At 38.1% G+C, this 18684-nt stretch overlaps 1 protein-coding gene across 3 annotated transcripts in view; it reads left to right on the forward strand.

Moving 5' to 3' along the window:
* The window catches only part of ZYG11B (zyg-11 family member B, cell cycle regulator), a 76238-nt gene extending 58081 nt beyond the window's left edge, over positions 1-18157 (forward strand). For all 3 annotated transcript variants that reach the window (XM_024739285.1, XM_024739284.1, XM_024739286.1), the window contains 4 exons: positions 554-751; positions 877-929; positions 2020-2117; positions 13258-18157. In XM_024739285.1, the coding sequence (XP_024595053.1) occupies positions 554-751; positions 877-929; positions 2020-2117; positions 13258-13448 (540 nt within the window). In that variant the 3' untranslated portion in view covers positions 13449-18157. The remainder of the gene's footprint in view (positions 1-553; positions 752-876; positions 930-2019; positions 2118-13257) is intronic.
* The last annotated feature ends 527 nt before the right edge of the window (positions 18158-18684 follow it).

Consider the following 18684-nt stretch of genomic DNA (forward strand, 5'->3'; position numbering starts at 1 on the left):
GAATCTTAGATCGTTTTGGAGAAGATCAAGCACAATCTAAATTGGCCAGAGCCCAGATTACTTCTTTTTTATGTATCTATGTCAATCCCCTCTTTTACTGAGGTGTAATGCTTTGAAAGTTCTTGCCTTGTATTAGTTCCGATCTCTGGCCCTTACTTTTGCCCTTGCATATCTATTAAAACCCAGTTCTCTTGCCCCTGCAGGCCAGTGATAGCCTGTTATGCTCTAGTTTGATTCCCTGTTTACATTTTGTCCCACCAAAAAAGTTACATATATAAAGTTTGTTTGCCTGTTTTTACTCAGCACTCCTAGATATTTTATAGCAGGACATTTTTAGGTTATCTAGTTTACTGTTTTACCTGAAACAGAACTCGCTACTGTTTCTTTATTATTTTATTGTTTGGGGAGAAGAGGAATAAAATCACCTGTAATCCCACTGTGCTAACATAGCAACAATATTCACTTTTGTCCATACATATTTAAATCGTTGCAGTGTCACTTAGCCATTTATTATACATATTATTTTAATTTTTATATCTTCTTTTTTTTCCAGAACAATATAGCTGAAGTACAAGAATTGCATTCTGAATTAATGTGGAAGGATTTTATAGACCACATCAGTAGCCTTCTACATAGTGTTGAAGTGGAAGTCAGTTACTTTGCAGCTGGGATTATTGCCCACTTAATATCTAGAGGAGAACAAGCTTGGACATTGAGTCGTAGCCAGAGGAATTCTCTTCTGGATGATCTGGTAGGGTAATTTGGTGTTTTTTGGAAGCATACAAACAACATTCATAATGGTTAAACTGTGAAACCCTCAAAATGCAATGCTAAATAAATACTGTAACCCTTTCTTGTGTGCTTTGTGTCTTTCAGCATTCAGCAATTTTGAAATGGCCAACTCCAGAGTGTGAGATGGTAGCATACAGGTAACTAGCAAGATAATTAATATCTAGTCATTTTGCTTGTGTAGAGGTCATTCCTATTAGATGTAGATTTTACCCTTTGGCATCTATCTTCATACTGGCTTTAAAATAAAGTATTTTAAATTTATTTTGCTACCTGTCATTCATCAGTCCTTCCTTCATTCTACATTTATTGAAAACAGGTGCCAAGGTCTTGTTCTATGCTCTTGAAATTCAAAGATGAGTAAGATATGGTGCCTCCATACAAGAACTTTACAGCCTAGTGATGGAAACCAAATGTAAATCAGAAATAATTCACTCCTATGCTAGTTATGTACATAGAATGCTCTGAACGTGCACTGGAAAATGGTGAAAAGCTTCCAGAGGAAGTAGATTGTGAGCTGAGTTTTGAGAGATAATTAAGTAGAGACAGAAGATTTTAGGTAGAGTATTAATGCAAGGAGGTCTAAAACGAGAACACATTTAGAGAACTAGAAATAGCACCTGATTTGTTCAGGGAAACAGTTTATAATAATTTACTGAAGAGCATACTAGATTCTAACTCTGTTTATGACAGTTAGGTGACTTGATAGATAAGTTACTAATATACCAGAAGTATTCCAGATTGCTGCATAAATATTATTATTGCAATTTATTTTGTTGTCTACTTTATAAATGCTGATGCTGCCAGCACTTTTGATTCCCACTTATGTTCTGTACATTTTTGGGCAGAAGACTTGTAGAAATAGAAAGGCTAATTCTAGAGCTCCGTCATGGTGTTGTTCTGGTTAGTTATCAACTAACTTCTCCTTATCTAAGTTTCCAAACCAAAGTCTGCGATTCTTCAAATGTGTATCTTCAAGACCAACAGGTGCTTTTGAGAAAAAATAAGTTGTTCTGATCGCCTTCCATCTTCTGTACCAAGACTTTTGTCTGAATATACTCGTTTATCAAATGGCTAAGACAAAGAAAAGACGTTCTATAGAAGCTCATTTATATTATAGTTTAAAAATAGCAGGATGAAATTTCTGTAGCAAAAAGCTCAGGAATCATTGCTTTAGAAAATGACACTAAGTATAGGATGTAACTTTTATTCTTTTCTTTGAACGTTTAGGTCCTTTAATCCATTTTTCCCATTACTTGGCTGTTTCACAACACCAGGAGTCCAGCTATGGGCAGTTTGGGCCATGCAGCATGTCTGCAGCAAGAATCGTATGTACCAAAAAGAGAACTGTGTTTTTCTTTTTCAAGTGAGATTCTCCTTGCACAGGAAAGCCATTTCTAAATTGTGTTTGATTTTTAAGGACACAGACTTTTAAAAATACAGTGTAAAGAGAATCTTAAGTTATGAACTAAATTTATACTTTCAGAATGAGCTTGGCAATATTAGAAATCAATGACAGTGGTGAATGAGACTTACACTGTTCTAAGAAAGAACTTCAGAAATCTTCATAGGAGTTTCTTGAGTCTTAGGCTGTGCATGCCTAGGGTGAGACTTCCTGAGGCCTGAAAAAGAACAAATACCAAGGAGCTGCTAACTGAACAACACATGGAGCTTACACAGGTTAGAAAATATTCAAATTCCAAACAGTGGAAAGAACTTAATACCCAGGACATTCACTACAGATGCCAGAAAAGATTAAACTAGCCCTAAATTAAAGGTTTCTCTAAGGCAACCCTGTGAAGCTTAAAAGCAAGTCTTAAAATGATCAAGCTGCTCTGCAAGTAAACTGTCTGTCAGAGAAAAACTAAGCACTCTGTTAAAAAAGACAACAAAATCTATACACTCAACAACATATTTAGTTATATGGTAAGAGGAAAGATGCTAGAGGAAAGATGAAGCAGAAAAATATGACCCATAACCAGGAGAAAAATTAGACAATTGAAACAGATCCAGAAATGGTAGTGATGATGGAATTAGCAGGAAAAAAAATGCAAACTTTTTTTATAGATATGATCCAAGATTTTAAAGAAAACGTGAAATTAAGAGGAGGAAAAAAATAAAAATTTGACATGAAAAATATTTGGGTGAGCTTAAGAGTAGATACAAATAAGAAAAGATCGGTGAAATTGAATACACAGCAGTAGAAAATATCCAAACTGAAAGAAAGCTGGTTAAAACAAAATTAGAAAGCAAGAACACCAGAATTATCCTGATATCAATACCAGGCAAAGATATAAGAAAAGAAAATTACTGAACAATATCTCTCATGAGCATAGATGAGGAAATTCTTAAAAATTTTTTAACAAATGGAACCCAACAGTATATAAAAAGGACGAAGGAGGTTATTCCAGGAATGCAAAGTTGGTTTAACATTTGAAAGTCAATGTGTTTCATCCTATTACCAGACCAGGAAAGAAAAACAATCTGATCATCTCAGTAGATGCAGAAAGAGCATCTGAGGATATCCTACAGCTAACATCAAAATTAATAGTGAAAAATTAAATGTGACTGTTTCCCCTCTAAGATCAGGAACAAGGCAAGGATGTCCAACCTCACTGCTATTGAACATTGTAATGAAGGTTCTGTCCAGTGTGATCAGGAAAGAAACAGAAGGCATCCAGATTGGAAAGAATGAAGTAAAGCTGTTTTTATTCACAGGTGACGTGATATCTATGTAGAAAAATCCCATGAAATCTACAAGAGGGCAACTAGACTTAATAAGTGAGTTTAGCAAGGTTCCAGGATACAAGATCAATATACACAAATCAGATGCATTTCTTTATATTAGCCACAACCAGTATAAATGAAAAAATGGCATTTACAGTTTTACCAAAAACTATGAAATACTTAGGGATATATCTGGCAAAGATGTACAAAACCTGTACACTGAGAAAAACAAAGCATTGCTGAGAGACATTAGAGAAGGCCTAACCTAACAGAAGGATGGCACTTATGAGTTGGAAGACTTAACTATTGTTAAAATGGCAATTCTCTCCAAATGTATTGTAGATTTATATAGTCCCAGTCAAAATCTTAGCAGTCTTAGCAGAAGAGAAATTCACAGGCTGATTCTGAAATTCATACAGAAATGCAAAGGACCTAGAATATTGAAACAACTTAGAAAAACGAAGAACAAAATTGGAGGAGTTATATACTACCTGACTTCAAGACATACTGTAGAGCTACAGTAATCAAGACAGGTGTTTTGTGGCTCCAAATGTGTGTTTTTTCCATACCTCATCAAGCAGTTCTCCAATTCTTAGCAGACACTGACTGGGTGTCCAACAAATTTAACTCAATTCTGACACTGTCTACTTGGAGATAGTGTCGGATCCCACAGGTTCAGGGCTCAATCCCACAATACTGCTGTCCCCACTTCAGATGCCAGTCCCAAGTTTATGTTGTTACCTGTGCTTCTGACTGACTAGCTGTAGATCTGAGGTTCCCACAACCCCCCCTCCTCCGGTTCAATTAATTTGCTAGAGCAGCTCACAGAACTCAGAGAAACATTTAATTATATTTACCAGTTTATTATAAAGGATGCAGATGAGCAGCCAGATTAAGAGATACATAGGCCAGGGTTCTGAAGGATTCTGAGCACAGGAGCTTCTGTCCCCTTGGAACTAGGCTGTCCCACCATCCAGGCATGTGAGTGCATTCACCAACATGGTGAATGCTTCCTTGCCCTGAGAGACATTTTCATATGATAAACTGGACTAATTATTAATGACTGAATGAGACTCTAGTAATGTGCTAGTATCTGTTAACTGTTACAATCATTTTGTTTTAAGGGATCTGTCATCAAAGACCAGAAGATATAATAAGAACTATATTTGGTCTTTGTTCCTGGTTCTTAGCACAGAACTCCTCAAACCTTTATAATTTCCTGAGTGATAGGAGTGTCTTTTGTCATTCATAAGGATCCCCTTTTGACATACGGTAATGAGGTGACAGAGTGGGATGTCTCCCAGGGCAAGGCCACTGAGGTTTGCAGGCTTCCAGTAGATTTTGTAAGGCTCCAAAAGCAGAATGGTCTTAGGGTGAAGCCATATATTGCTCTTTAACTAAGAAATAATATCATCTCTTGCTCTGAGCCTTTTTTTTGCATTACGCGGGCCTCTCACTGCTGTGGCCCCTCCCGCTGCAGAGCACAGGCTCCGGACGCGCAGGCCCAGCGGCCATGGCTCACGGGCCCAGCCGCTCCGCGGCATGTGGGATCCTCCCGGACCGGGGCACGAACCCATGTCCCCTGCATCGGCAGGCAGACTCTCAACCACTGCGCCACCAGGGAGGCCCCGCTCTGAGCCTTTTTTGATGTGTTAATGTCATATTGAATTTCTCTTATTACATAGCCTATTTATTCATTCCTGTACCCTCAGCTCCTGTTCCTCCTTCTCTTCATGTACACTCAAACTTTTCCACCTTTGGAAGGGACATTAATTTTGGCCACTGTGTTGGTCTAGATTGCCAACAGCAATACTAGTCTAGCAAGTGTCTCCCCCTCAGTCCGCTGTCATTCAGATAGGGTAAGATTACATAGGTGCAGAACTAGCGGGCTGTTTTTACCACGAGGCAATATAGTTGCATTCAGTGTTATTCCCAATTTTGCCAGATGGAGTTAAGGCATAACCCAACCCATTAGGCCCTTGGGAATCCTGACAAAAAGAGTTTACAACATAGTTACAATTTCTTGCTTAGGAATCATCCCTGCTTCCAGCATTTGTAGTTGCAGCCCTGGTTCTGTGACCACTGCACCAGGTAGGGGAATTAAAAAACATTGTGATATGGGGAAGAAGAAGAAAAAAGTATAGTCATTATACCAGTATCCTCCCTTAGCAAGAATTACATAATCATATCAACATCCTTTCCCACTCCCTCTTCCCCAGGTTCCCCAGAAAAACAGGAGAATATCTAGTGGGGATGTTCTATCTATCTATCTATCTGGTTGTGCCGGGTCTTAATTGCAGCTCACCAGATCCTTGGTTGCAGCATGTGGGCTCCTTAGTTGCAGCTCCAGGGCTTCTTAGCTGCGGCATGTGGGCTCCTTAGTTGTGGCATGCAAACTCTTAGTTGTGGCATGCATGTAGGACCTAGTTCCCTGACCAGGGATCAAACCCATGCCCCCTGCATTGGAAGTGCAGAGTCTTATCCACTCCTCCACCAGGGAAGTCCCTAGTGGGGACATTCTTTTAGCTCCACTCATATACTCGTGAAGGTGTGAAAGCTAGCCCTTCAGGCCTATATCTCCCCCCTCCCTCCCATCTCCGATTTTAGATAACTAGTGTTTTAATTGCCCATTCCAATTCTCTGTCAAACTATTACTCTGAGGAGGATGTCTCTCTGCCCATCGTTGGACACTGTAGGGATAGAAAACGTTTTCCTTGACTCTGGCGCTTTGTGCCTCAAAATGCAAGAGGAATATGTCTAGATTCAGTCCATTTCTGCACTGCTGCAGTTCCTCCATATCCACTCATCTCATGGACTCAGGTGGCCACCTCAAGCAAGCACATTGGGATATCTGCTTGTCAGTTCCAGTCAGCTTCTGAACATGGAAGAGAGTTCTTCTGATGGGCACAGATATGTCCTGCCTTAATGACCAGGTTTCCATTGCCCTTGTATCCGCCTACACGGCTAGACCATTGGCCACTGCCCATGAAAAAACCCAAACAGAGGCTTTTACCACTATTCAGTTTTTCATCCTTGGGAAAGGATGGGAAAACAGCGTGCAGTTCAGTCCACAGAGCTGTTTTGGTTTTACCTTTTTCAATCAGAATGGTGGCCTTCCAAACAGGATGTTGTCTGTTTACCTTGGAACTGCTATCCATAAACCAAGCATCTGTTTGTTGGTTGTTGGAGAGCTGTTTATAGGGCACTGTCCAAGTGACTATACAATCTGGCAGCTCCTTGTGCAGTTCCAAAGTCAGTCCTAGGGACTGACTAGGGAGAAAGAGGCTTCCTGCTCATGAGTATCTCCTTGCATTCTCCAGGTAGCACGATCCTGTATAAACCAATTCCGTTTTATCATGGAACTCTTCTGGGCACTGCCATCCCCATGAGAGTGTTTCTCTGACACCACTCAAAACGTCCTGGGTATTTCAGGTTTGAAGATCATTTTTTGTCCTTCAGTCATGAGGGTCGCTTCAATTAATGTCAAATAGCAAGGTAGTAAATGCCCCTCAAATGGAAATTCTCAAGTCCAAAGTCCCAGTAATCATCTCTGGTAGGCACTCACAGGCTTTTGCCATAAACCCCAGTCAGTCCTTCACATAGGGCTATGGCACAGAGAATTTGTCCCTACCAGCACTCCAGCTTCTATTCTACATTGCATTGGCTTGGGCAACCTTACTGGTTCCCATTTAGCATGCCCAATTAACATTGCTTGAAAGGTAGATTTACATGCTTTCTGTTTTATGATGTTAGGTAGTGGAAACGTTTCCCAGTCAATAAAATGTTCATTCTCATAATACCATCAGGTAAAAGAAATGTAACCACTTCACATAAAGTCTGTTCAACCGTACCAATTCTCCTACAAACTTTTACCTTAATTCTTTTAACCCTTATATTCCTAACTGTAATCATCCACAGATGTTGGTCGTACAGTACTAGGTAGGAGAGTGTTCCCCAGCCAGACATAATACTCATTTCCGTAAAATATTGAGGCAAAGGAGACACGACTTCTTTACATAAAGTCTGTTTAAACATTCCAATTTTCAGGACTTCCCTGGTGATCCAGTGGTTGAGTATCTGCCTACCAATGCAGGGGATGTGGGTTCGGTCCCTGGACGGGGAACTTAAGATCCCACATGCCTTAGGGCAACTAAGCCCGCAGGCTGTAGAGCCCGTGGGCTGCAACTAAAACTCCATACAGCCAAATAAATAAATATTTTTAAAAAAACACTCCCAACTTTCATAATCCTGTCAATCCTTACATTTTTTTTTTAAACTCTCTAATTGTAGCCCACATCAGGACTTCACCAGGAACTTCTCCACTTCCTAAGTTACCCACTCTTGTGCAAAAGGCTTTAAGTCCCCAGTAAGGAGTCAAGCCAAGGAATCCTGGCCTTTTGTCAATCTTTGCCTTGATTAGATAGAAAAATTGCAGGTCAGGTTTGGAGTCATCTCTAAATTCCATTGGTTGGGACTTCCCTGGTGGCGCAGTGGTTGAGACTCCATGCTCCCAGTGCAGGGGGCCCGGGTTTGATCCCTGGTTGGGCAACTAGATCCCACATGCATGCTGCAACTGGGAGTTTGCATGCCGCAACTAAGGGGCATGCCTGCTGCAACTAAGACCCAGCACAGCCAAATAAATAAATATTTTTTTAAAAAAAAAACAAACATTGGGCTTCCCTGGTGGTGCAGTGGTTGAGAGTCCACCTGCCGATGCAGGGGACACGAGTTCGTGCCCCGGTCCGGGAAGATCCCACATGCCGTGGAGCGGCTGGGCCCGTGAGCCATGGCCGCTGAGCCTGCGCGTCCGGAGCCTGTGCTCCGCAACGGGAGAGGCCCCCGTACCGCAAAAAAATAAAATTAAATTAAAAAAATAAAAAAACATTTAACAAAACTCTTAAAAACATAAATAAATAAAAAAATAAATTCCATTGGTAACTTTTACTGTTAGTAACTGATTGCAGCACAGCTGCTACTCCACATCATGGAGTAGCCACCCAAGAACCAGAGGTTCCTTGTCCCTCACCTTTTTATCCTTTCTGTTCCCTAACCACATGTTTCCATAAGCCAGGACCAGGATAGCAAATCCCACTTCTGACACCAATTCTGATATGTGTTTTTTCCACATCCCACCTAAAAGTTCTCCATTTCTCAGCCGACACTGACTGGGTGTCCTACAAATTTAGTTCAATTCTGACACTTTACCTCGAGATAGTGTCAGATTCCACAAGTTAAGGGCTCAGTCCCACAAAACTGCCCTCACTTCAGACACCAATTGGAAGTCCAGGCATAAATGTAAGAATTGAACAATTGACCAGAATAGAGAGTACAGAAACAGACCTATACACGTATGGTTAGTTAGGTTTTTTTTGTTCTTTTTTTTTCTCTGTACACTTTGGCTTTTTTTTTTTTTTTTTTTTTTTTTTTTGGGGGGATTTTTAGGCGGTACGCGGACCTCTCACTGTCGTGGCCTCTCCTGTTGCGGAGCACAGGCTCCGGACGCACAGGCCTAGCGGCCATGGCTCACGGGCCCAGCCGCTCTGCGGCATGTGGGATCTTCCCAGACCGGGGCACAAACCCGTGTCCCCTGCATCGGCAGGTGGACTCTCAACCACTGCGCCACCAGGGAAGCCCATGGTTAGTTAGTTTTTGATATAAGTTCAAAGCAATTCAATAGAGGAATAAGAGTCTTTTCAACAAACGGTACTGCATCAAGTGTATCTCTATCTGCAAAAAAAAAAAAAAGAACTTTGATTCATACTTTGTATACAAAAATTAACTCTTGGGACTTCCCTGGTGATCCATTGGCTAAGACTCCAAGCTCCCAGTGCAGGGGGCCCAGGTTTGGTCCCTGGTTGGAGAACTAGATCCTGCATGCACGCTGCAACTAAGAGTCCACATACCACAAGAAGCCCACATGCCACAACTAAAGATCCTACATGCCACACCTAAGTCCTGGCACAGCCAAAATAAATAATTAATTTTAAAAAATTTAACTCTTAATGGATCATAAGTCTAAATATGAAACCAAAAACTTAAAAGTTTCTACAAGAAAATGTGACAAAATATTTGTAACCTTGTCTTAGGCAGATTTTTTTTTTTTTTAACATCTGTATTGGAGTATAATTACTTTACAATGGTGTGTTAGTTTCTGCTCTATAACAAAGTGGGTCAGCTATACATATACATATATCCCTATATCTCCTCCCTCTTGTGTCTCCCTCCTAACCTACCTATCTCATCCCTCTAGATGGACATGGCACAAAGCATGGAGCTGATATCCCTGTGCTATGCGGCTGCTTCCCACTAGCTATTTTACATTTGGTAGTGTATATATGTCCGTGCCACTCTCTCACTTCGTCCCAGCTTACCCTTCCCCCTCCCCATGTCCTCAAGTCCATTCTCTATGTCTGCGTCTTTATCCTGTCCTGCCCCTAGGTTCTTCAGAACCACTTTTTTTTTTTTAGCTTCCATATATATGTCTTAGCATACGGTATTTGTTTTTCTTTCTGACTTACTAATTTCATCTAATTTCCTGGCCTTTGTCAATCTTTAATCTAATTTCATTCTTTTATATGTAGCTGTCCAGTTTTCCCAGCACCACTTATTGAAGAGGCTGTCTTTTCTCCACTGTATATTCTTGCCTCAAATTCTTAAATATGCACAAAAGTATGATCTACATAAGAAAAAACTAGGGACTTCCCTGGCAGTCCAGTGGTTAAGACTTCACACTTCCACTGTAGGGCACACGGGTTTAATCCCTGGTTGGGGAACTAAGATCCCGCAAGCCACACAGAACAGAAAAAAAAAAGAAAGAAAAAGAAAAACCTGCTATATTGGACATGAACAAATCAAACTTACGGATTTCAGCTTTTTGAAAGACATTGTCAAGAAAATGAAGTCAGTGCACATACTGGGTCAAAATTTTCAAATCACATGTCTGATAAAGCGTTTGTGATCAAAATATACCATGTACTCTCAAAACTTAATGATAAGAAAAGAATACAAGAAAATGGACAGAAGAGTTGAACAGACTTTTCACCAAAGATTTACAGATGGCAAATAAGCACATGAAAACTGCTCAACATCATTAGGATAGTTGAATAGATCAATGCAATAGAATTGAGAGTCCAAAAATAGCCATGCATCTATGGTTAATTGATTTTTCACAAGGGTGCCAGGACAATTCAGTGGGGAAAGAACAGGTTTTTAAACAAATGGTGCTGGGAAAACTGAGTAGGCACATGTAAAAGAAAGAACTTTGACCCTTACCTCATACCATATACAAAAATTAACTCAAAAATGGATTACAGGCCTAAGTATAAGAACTACATTTACATATACATAAGCATATAAAACTTTTAAAAGAAAGCATATGTATAACTCTTTATGATGTTGGATTAAGCAGTGATTTCTTATATAGGACACCAAAAGCATGTGACAAAAGAAAAGTAGTCTAATTGGATTTAATAAAAAATTTTAAAACTTCTGTGCTTTAAAGGACACCATCAAGAAAGTGAAAAGACGACTCCCAGAACGGTTGAAAATATTTGCAAATTATATACCTGATGAGAGATTTGTTTTCAGAATATATAAAGACAATAGTAAAAAAGAAAATAACCCAGTTTAAAAATTGGCAAAGGATCTTCAAAGAAAATATACAAATGGCCAATAAGCACATTAAAAGAAGTTCAGAACTTCCCTGGTGGTCCAGTGATTAAGACTCTATGCTTCCTCTGCACGGGGCACAGGTCTGATCCCTGGTCAGGGGACTTAAAATCCCGCATGCCACAGGGCATGGCCAAAAAATAAATAAATAAAATTTAAAAAATAAAGATACTGTCATGATGGCAAAAAAAAAAGTTCAGCATCGTTAGTTATTAGAAAATATAAATTAAAGCCACAGTGAGGTGTAAGCCACTTTACACCTGCTAGGAAGGCTGCCTATAATCAAAAAGGTGGACAATGACAAGTGTTGATGAGGACGTGAAGCAACTTTCTCATTCATTGCTGATGGGAATGAAAAATTATACAACCATTTCAGAAAACAATTTGGTGATTTCTTATAAAGTTAAACATACATTTATGGATGGATCTAGAGGCTGTCATACGGAGTGAAGTAAGTCAGAAGGAGAAAAACAAATATCGTATATTAAGGAATATGTGTGGAACCTAGAAAAATGGTACAGATGAACCGGTTTGCAGGGCAGAAATTGAGACACAGGTGTAGAGAACAAATGTATGGACACCAAGGGGGGAAAGTGGTGGTGGTGGGGGATGGGCATGCGATGAATTGGGAGATTGGGATTGACATGTATACAGTGATGTGTATAAAACTGACAACTAATAAGAACCTGCTGTATAAAAATATAAAATAAAAATCAAGAATAAAATAAAAAAATAAACATACATTTAGCATTTGCTCATCATTTTAGGTATTTTCTCAAGATCCAGGAAATGAAAAGTTCCCAAAAAACGTGTGAAAGAATGATTATAGCATTTTTAGTCATTGTAATGAAATGCTCAGGGAGAGAGAACATCCAACAAATGTCCATCAGTACAATAACATTAAAAACGTGACGTATTCAATGCAGTGGAGTACTTCTCAGCTTAGAACAACAAAAAAAGATTACATACAGGTAACAACTTGGAAACATCATGCTGAGCAAAAGTAGCCAGACACAAAAGGTTACATGCTGTCCATTTATATGAAGCTGTAGGCAAAAGTCTGTATCCCAGAAATTAGAACAGTGGTTACCTGGGATGAAGGGTGCAGGGGAGATTGACTTCAAAGGTGCACAAGGAAACTTTTTAGTTGTTGAAAATATTCCATATCCTGATTGTGTTGGTGGTTACACAAGTGTATACGTTTAGCAAAACTCATAAATCTATAGATTAAATAAGGTGTGTTTTATTGTGTGTAAATTAGACTTTATGACTAAAACTAAAAAAATAAACTTTATAAATTTTATATATGACTAAATAAATATGACTAAAACTAAAAAAAACTTTAAAAGGCATGTGTAAAAAAAGGCAAAAGGAAAAAAATATTTAAAAATAATGAATACTGCATGTACAATATGACTGCTATTAAATATTTATTTATTTTTGGCTGCGTTGGGTCTTTGTTGCTGCATGCAGGCTTTCTCTAGTTGCAGCGAGTGGGGGCTACTCTTCATTGCAGTGCACGGGCTTCTCGTTGTGGTGGCTTCTCTTGTTGCAGAGCACAGGCACTAGGCGAGTGGGCTCAGTAGTTGTGGCTCACGGGCTCTAGAGCGCAGGCTCAGTAGTTGTGGTGCACGGGCTTAGTTGCTCCGCGGCATGTGGGATCTTCCTGGACCAGGGTTCGAACCCGTGTTCGCTGCATTGGCCGGCGGATTCTTAACCATTCTGCCCCAAGGGAAGCCTTACATTTTTTTTTTTAACATAGGAAATGCATAAAAGTGTAATAGTACCCATCTTACTCATGATTTGGGGGTCAAAGAAGATTGTCTATGTCTTATGGTTATGATTTTTATATATATATATATATATATATATAAAATGGTATGTGTATTATCTGTGATCTATGTGTGGGCCTTGTAGTGTAGGCATAACATCATTACAGAGATATTTTTCAAGCTCTAACTTATGTTAGTGAGCAATAGCAAAACAGCTTAAATTTAAGCAAAAAAATAAAATTATTCCACAAAAAGAAAATTAAGTTTTTTAAGGAAAGGTCTTTCTCCTGTTTTCTTTCAGCCTCAAGGTATTGCAGCATGCTGATTGAGGAAGGAGGATTGCAGCATTTATACAACATCAAAGAACATGAACAGACTGATCCTCATGTCCAACAGATTGCTGTGGCCATCCTGGACAGCTTAGAGAAACACATTGTACGCCATGGAAGACCACCTCCCTGTAAAAAGCAGCCCCAGGCCAGACTAAATTGATAGCTATAGGTAATTGGATAATTGAATCACAGAAATTCTTTTTGTGATAGATTCACTTGGAATATCTTACCCTCTCTGATGTTTTGGGGGTTTCTGCAACAAGAGTCATAAAGTGAGTATGGGATTGATAATGTACAGTACTGCCCATGTGAACAGTCTCTGATTTGTCTTGTGATTTTTAACTTATCAGATGAGAAGAGTCTCTTCCTTGATCATTGCCTTTTAGGAAAATTTCCACATCCTTCAGTGTTTGAACTTACTTGTGCTTAAAATTCTACAGTTTTATGAGGAAGTTTGCACGGACCCTTAGGCCAGACTTTCTGATCTTAAAGTCCCTTCAGTCAATTTGCAGCTTCAGATAAGCTGTTAACCTGATTTCTGGCACTGCTTCAGTTGTAAATTTTATATTGCTTCTGTATAAAATGCCTTTATTCTCTGTCTGTGTATCTTTTATAAGATGTCCTTCTTAGTGTGAAAGAATGGAAATCTGAGTCCTCTCCTTGTGAAAGCTACTCACTGGCTGGTGCTCGGATGGCTGGCAGAAAATATATTAAAAAGAAAAACTACTAAGGGAAAATAGAGTTGAGGAACTGGGAAAAGGTCTGCTCTTGTGGTATATAGTTTTTAAACTGGGACTGGCTACTCTTCTGGGGCCCACGTCTCCTGACGCATTGCACAGTAGCTTGTTCTTCATAGTTATTCCTGGAGGCATGGGCTGCTGCTTCCTACACAGACTGCTGGTTACTCTCTAGAAATATTTCCCCAAGCACCACAGTTTAAAATATTACAGCATTCTGCATTAGAGATTAACTCTCTGAATTTCTTTATGTCATATTGTTGTGAAAATGTGAATTTTACAAAAACCGTCTCTTCCTCAAACAGACCACCCTTTCCCCTCTATTTCAAAGTCATTTTGTTCAGTGGAATAGAGACTACACATGGAATTACCTGCTCACTTAAAATACAATTAACAACAGTAGATTTTGCCATGAGAAGTTAATTTTCTTTTGTTTCAGACTACATGTATCTTAATATTTTCATGTTGGGGAAGGATATCCACATCTCACTGCCAAAAGTAAACAAGAAGAATTAGACTATTGTTAAATGTAATGATTCTAGTTGCAGTGCATAAAAGGAAATATTTTGTGATGGGTTATTTTTTAGACAGTTGGCTTTCCTTTAAGAGAGTTGTTACAGTAAAGAATCAGTTGCCAATAATGGCAGTTGGGAGGCAGCAAGTCACCAAGAGAGTTATTTTTCATTAAACAAAAAAGAAGGCAAAAGATTTATACGATCTGAAGAGAAACCAGAGTATCCACCTTAAATTTTAGTTTGTGAATAAAGTTAACCTGCAGTCTTAGATGACTGCATCTTTTTCATAGATGGCCAAAATGTTTTCAATAGAGATTTTAAATAATACGTTTAAAATCATGGTGATTATTCAGAAGCATTTTTATTTAGAAAGGAGCTGGCTTATTAGTATGCTGATAATATTTTTGACATACACATTTCATACCACTGTCACAGTAGTCATACTTGAATTATTTGGTACTCCTTCACAGGAGTGAAAACTTAAACTAAATGAAAATAGATATTTAGAATCATTAAAAACCATATTAAATTATGGGTTAATTCTGACTTAACCAGTTTAAGGAATTTTTATAGGTGTGAGATAAATTTTCACAGATTATTTCTATTTCAGAGGAAATGGAAAATTCTTTTTAAAATTTCCCCCTTTTTCTGGGTTTTAAATATCTAAGGCAAAATGTAGAAAATAGGATGGCCTACAAAAGCTTGGAGTCGCTAGCTATGTAGAGCATTTCTAGGTCTTCTAGCTTGTGTAGTTAAGGAAAAGCCTATTTGAGAAGTTTGGCTTCAAGTTTCTATTGTATCCTATTCAAGACAAAAGTACATGTTCCTTCTAGGCTAATCCTAGGTTTTTGTCTTCATGAATTGTTTTCAAAAATGGCTAAAAATGTATGGAAAACAATAAATCCCTTCATTACTCAGAATAACGTGTTTATAGCTGAAGACTCAAATGTATTTAAATTGAAATTGAAATTTGCTCCTTTGAGCACTGGTAATGGCCAGATACTTTTGAATCTTAAAAGCAAAATAATTAGGCACATCCCAAATATATAAAAAATTTAGTGCCTTTGTGGTTGGGATGGCTCTTAAAATTGTGTATCTAATTATGGCACTGCATTGTCTATAAGGTCTTGAATCTGGCTATAATACAGTATATATGTATATGTATATATACATATATATATATATAAATTGAAATTATGAGGTGTAACTGGCCTGTCTCTACAGAAAGAATCTATTAGGCCTCCTGTTTGCATTTGTACACTAGAATGTAACAGAACTTGGTGCCTTCAAGGGTTACCTCTTCAGTGGCTTAGAGGTGCTGTTTCAAGCACAATTTAGACTAGGATTGAACCACTCATTGCTCAAATCATTGGTGTGCTCAGATATTGCAAATCATCACTACATCAGTCCACAAGCAACAGCAAGGTTTAGATCTACTAAAGGAAAAAGGAAATAGATCTACTAAAGGAAATGGAATTAGACTTTTTAAACTATGAGGATGCATGTGTAAATTTATTGAGTAAAACAAGAACAATCTGAAATTAAAGCAAAAATAATTAGGGTATCTCATTCTTTCCATCAAGTAAGTTTTGCTGTTCTCTTTATACTCTAAAAAATCATTTTTTCCTTTTGCAGGTGAAAAGGAACATAAATCAAATCAAGTAGTAATAAGGGGTTAATTTACTCTCTGGCCAAGGACTCAGTGGTTACTGATCTTAGGTGAGAATTAAAAAAGTCATATCAGACTCACAGATCCAGGAATTGACCTTAAATATTGCCACTCCTCACCCTTGGACAGGAATGCCATTTAGTGGCACTAGTCAATTTAAGTGAATTACCCAAGGTAGAGATGAATCCCACAAAGTAACTATGGGAATTTAATTTCATGATATCTTTTGTTTGCAAGCTTCCAAAGAATCAAGGATTCATGTTTTAAAATATCAGTGCTGTATATCCAGCCTAGGAAGTTGATCTTGCTAGTGGGACCTTTTGAGTTGGCCCTTTTTCTCCCCAGTCACTTTCATTTGGCTATATTTTAAATTATGCCATGCTCAAGATAGTACTGGGCCATCATCTAGACCTTTGGAGCACATTTTGATGAAAACATATTTTATTATGGTTCATTATGTGCTAAATTAGGGTGGAATCGATTAATGAACCATGGTTTTGGCTTAGTGCTTTAAAATGCCTGACACCCCACCCTGTCCCCCCATAGAACAAGGTGCAGCAATACCCAAGGTTGAAAAGAGGTCATGAGTAGCCAGGAAAATAAACTTACTTTGTTGTATATGTTGAAACCCACCCCTCTCCTGCCCTCTAATGGTCTGTTTACATTATTTGGTTATTGTGCAACTTTTATCTTGAGATAAGCAGTATTATTAAACTGAAGGTGTAAGTTAAAGGCAATATCATACTGTTGGCTGACGTGGGCAGTTTCATCTGTATGTTACTTGTTTGGGGGCTTTATATGGCTAGGGCTTCAGAGTAGCGTTCCAAGATAGCTTACAGAGAGGTTTGCAAACTTATGGTTTCCCTCTCAAATCCATTGTAGCAGTTTCAAATGATTGTGTGGATATTGGATATTTAAATTTTACCATTTGCTTTGTATTGACACATTTTTCATTTTTTGTATTAACTCATGAACTGTTTATTTAAGTAATAATGCAAATCCAGACTTCATCCAGTGGTGAAAATAGCAGTATGATAGGAAATTTTGCTGAGTGTGCTTTAAATGAGTAACTGCTTTATCTTTTTTTAGTATTTCATAGATTTTGTGTGACATGTACACTCCTAATTATGCATTCTTTGGTTTCCAAATCTTAACCTAAGACATTCTTATGTTAACTGATTGATAGCCTAAGAGAGAACTTTCTCTGCCTGTTTCTCCCCTCCCCCAATTTTTTTTGGGTAAATTATGGGAAAATCAATGCTATTTCTCGTTTCTCTGGATGAAGCAAAGCTCCTTTGGACAGCACAACCTAACTGCATAGCTAGATAGAATGGCTATTGAGAATATTTAGAAAATCCAAATTAATCAAATTATGAGAAATCATAAATGTAGTTCATTAATAATATGTGCTTAATTTTGAACTTATTTTGGAAAATTGTTCAAATTGGGTTCTTTTAAGCTTACTTTAATCAGCTTAGAAGCAAGAAGCTACTTTGCTAATGAAAGCTGAGACATACTTTCATAAAAGCAGGAAATTCTTGAGAGCATTTAAAAATGGGAGGATGTTATGTCAAGATTTATACTTTCAGATAATCTGTAAGAATAAAATTTTTAAATCCCTGACTTTTGTAGAATTCCCACTGTCAAATTCTCACTGACTTGTGAGTATGGAAAAAGCTATCTTTTGCTTGAATTCTGATGGAAGAGTTTAACTCCTTTTAAAGGATATGAAAAATTCATTGGAAAGTGTAATGTGTATACATTTCAAAGGCTGTCAATTGTCTGGACTGAAGGCACTGTTCTTACTGTGGCCAGATGAATGGGAGTGTCCTGTACATGAATCATGGTGTTTTAAATCAGGACATCACTTAGGTATTACTGTTGTGTATACAGATTTTTGTTTTGGGGATTTTTTTTTTTTTGGCCTAAATAAATGTTACAAATTTTATGTAAAGTGTGTCTTGTCTACATTTATTCTGGGCATTTGCTTTAAAATTTAAAACTAATGCTTCAAGATTCAGATTCCTTGGTCATCCGTTTGTAACAGTTGCTTTCTGGAAAAGGCCAGTGGTTTTACTGCAGAAATTTCTAATTTTTTTGCAGGACCTGGAACTCCGTTCATTCATTTCATTAAATACCTATGCTAGGTACTATTTATGTGTTGGAACTTGCATAATTTATAAATCCTTCAGAGAACTTAACAGTTTTGTGGAGAAGAGGAAGTGTCAAATAAACAGATAAATACTACATAACATTGTATTACAGACCAGTCCACGGTACTTGTTATAAAGCCACAGAGACTATACCTAATCCAGACTGGGCACCCATCAGACAGCCCAAGAACACTTCCTAGAGAGCATATCTAGGTTGACAGTCATTCACACAACTATTGAGATAATTAACTGATATAATATATATTGTATGAGTGCATTTAGTGAGGGAGGTTACCAAAAAACAAAGTATAATATAAGAACC

This window comes from Neophocaena asiaeorientalis, unplaced genomic scaffold (assembly GCF_003031525.2).
Source record: "Neophocaena asiaeorientalis asiaeorientalis breed wild unplaced genomic scaffold, Neophocaena_asiaeorientalis_V1.1 scaffold138, whole genome shotgun sequence".
Classification (NCBI taxonomy): Eukaryota; Metazoa; Chordata; class Mammalia; order Artiodactyla; family Phocoenidae; genus Neophocaena; species Neophocaena asiaeorientalis.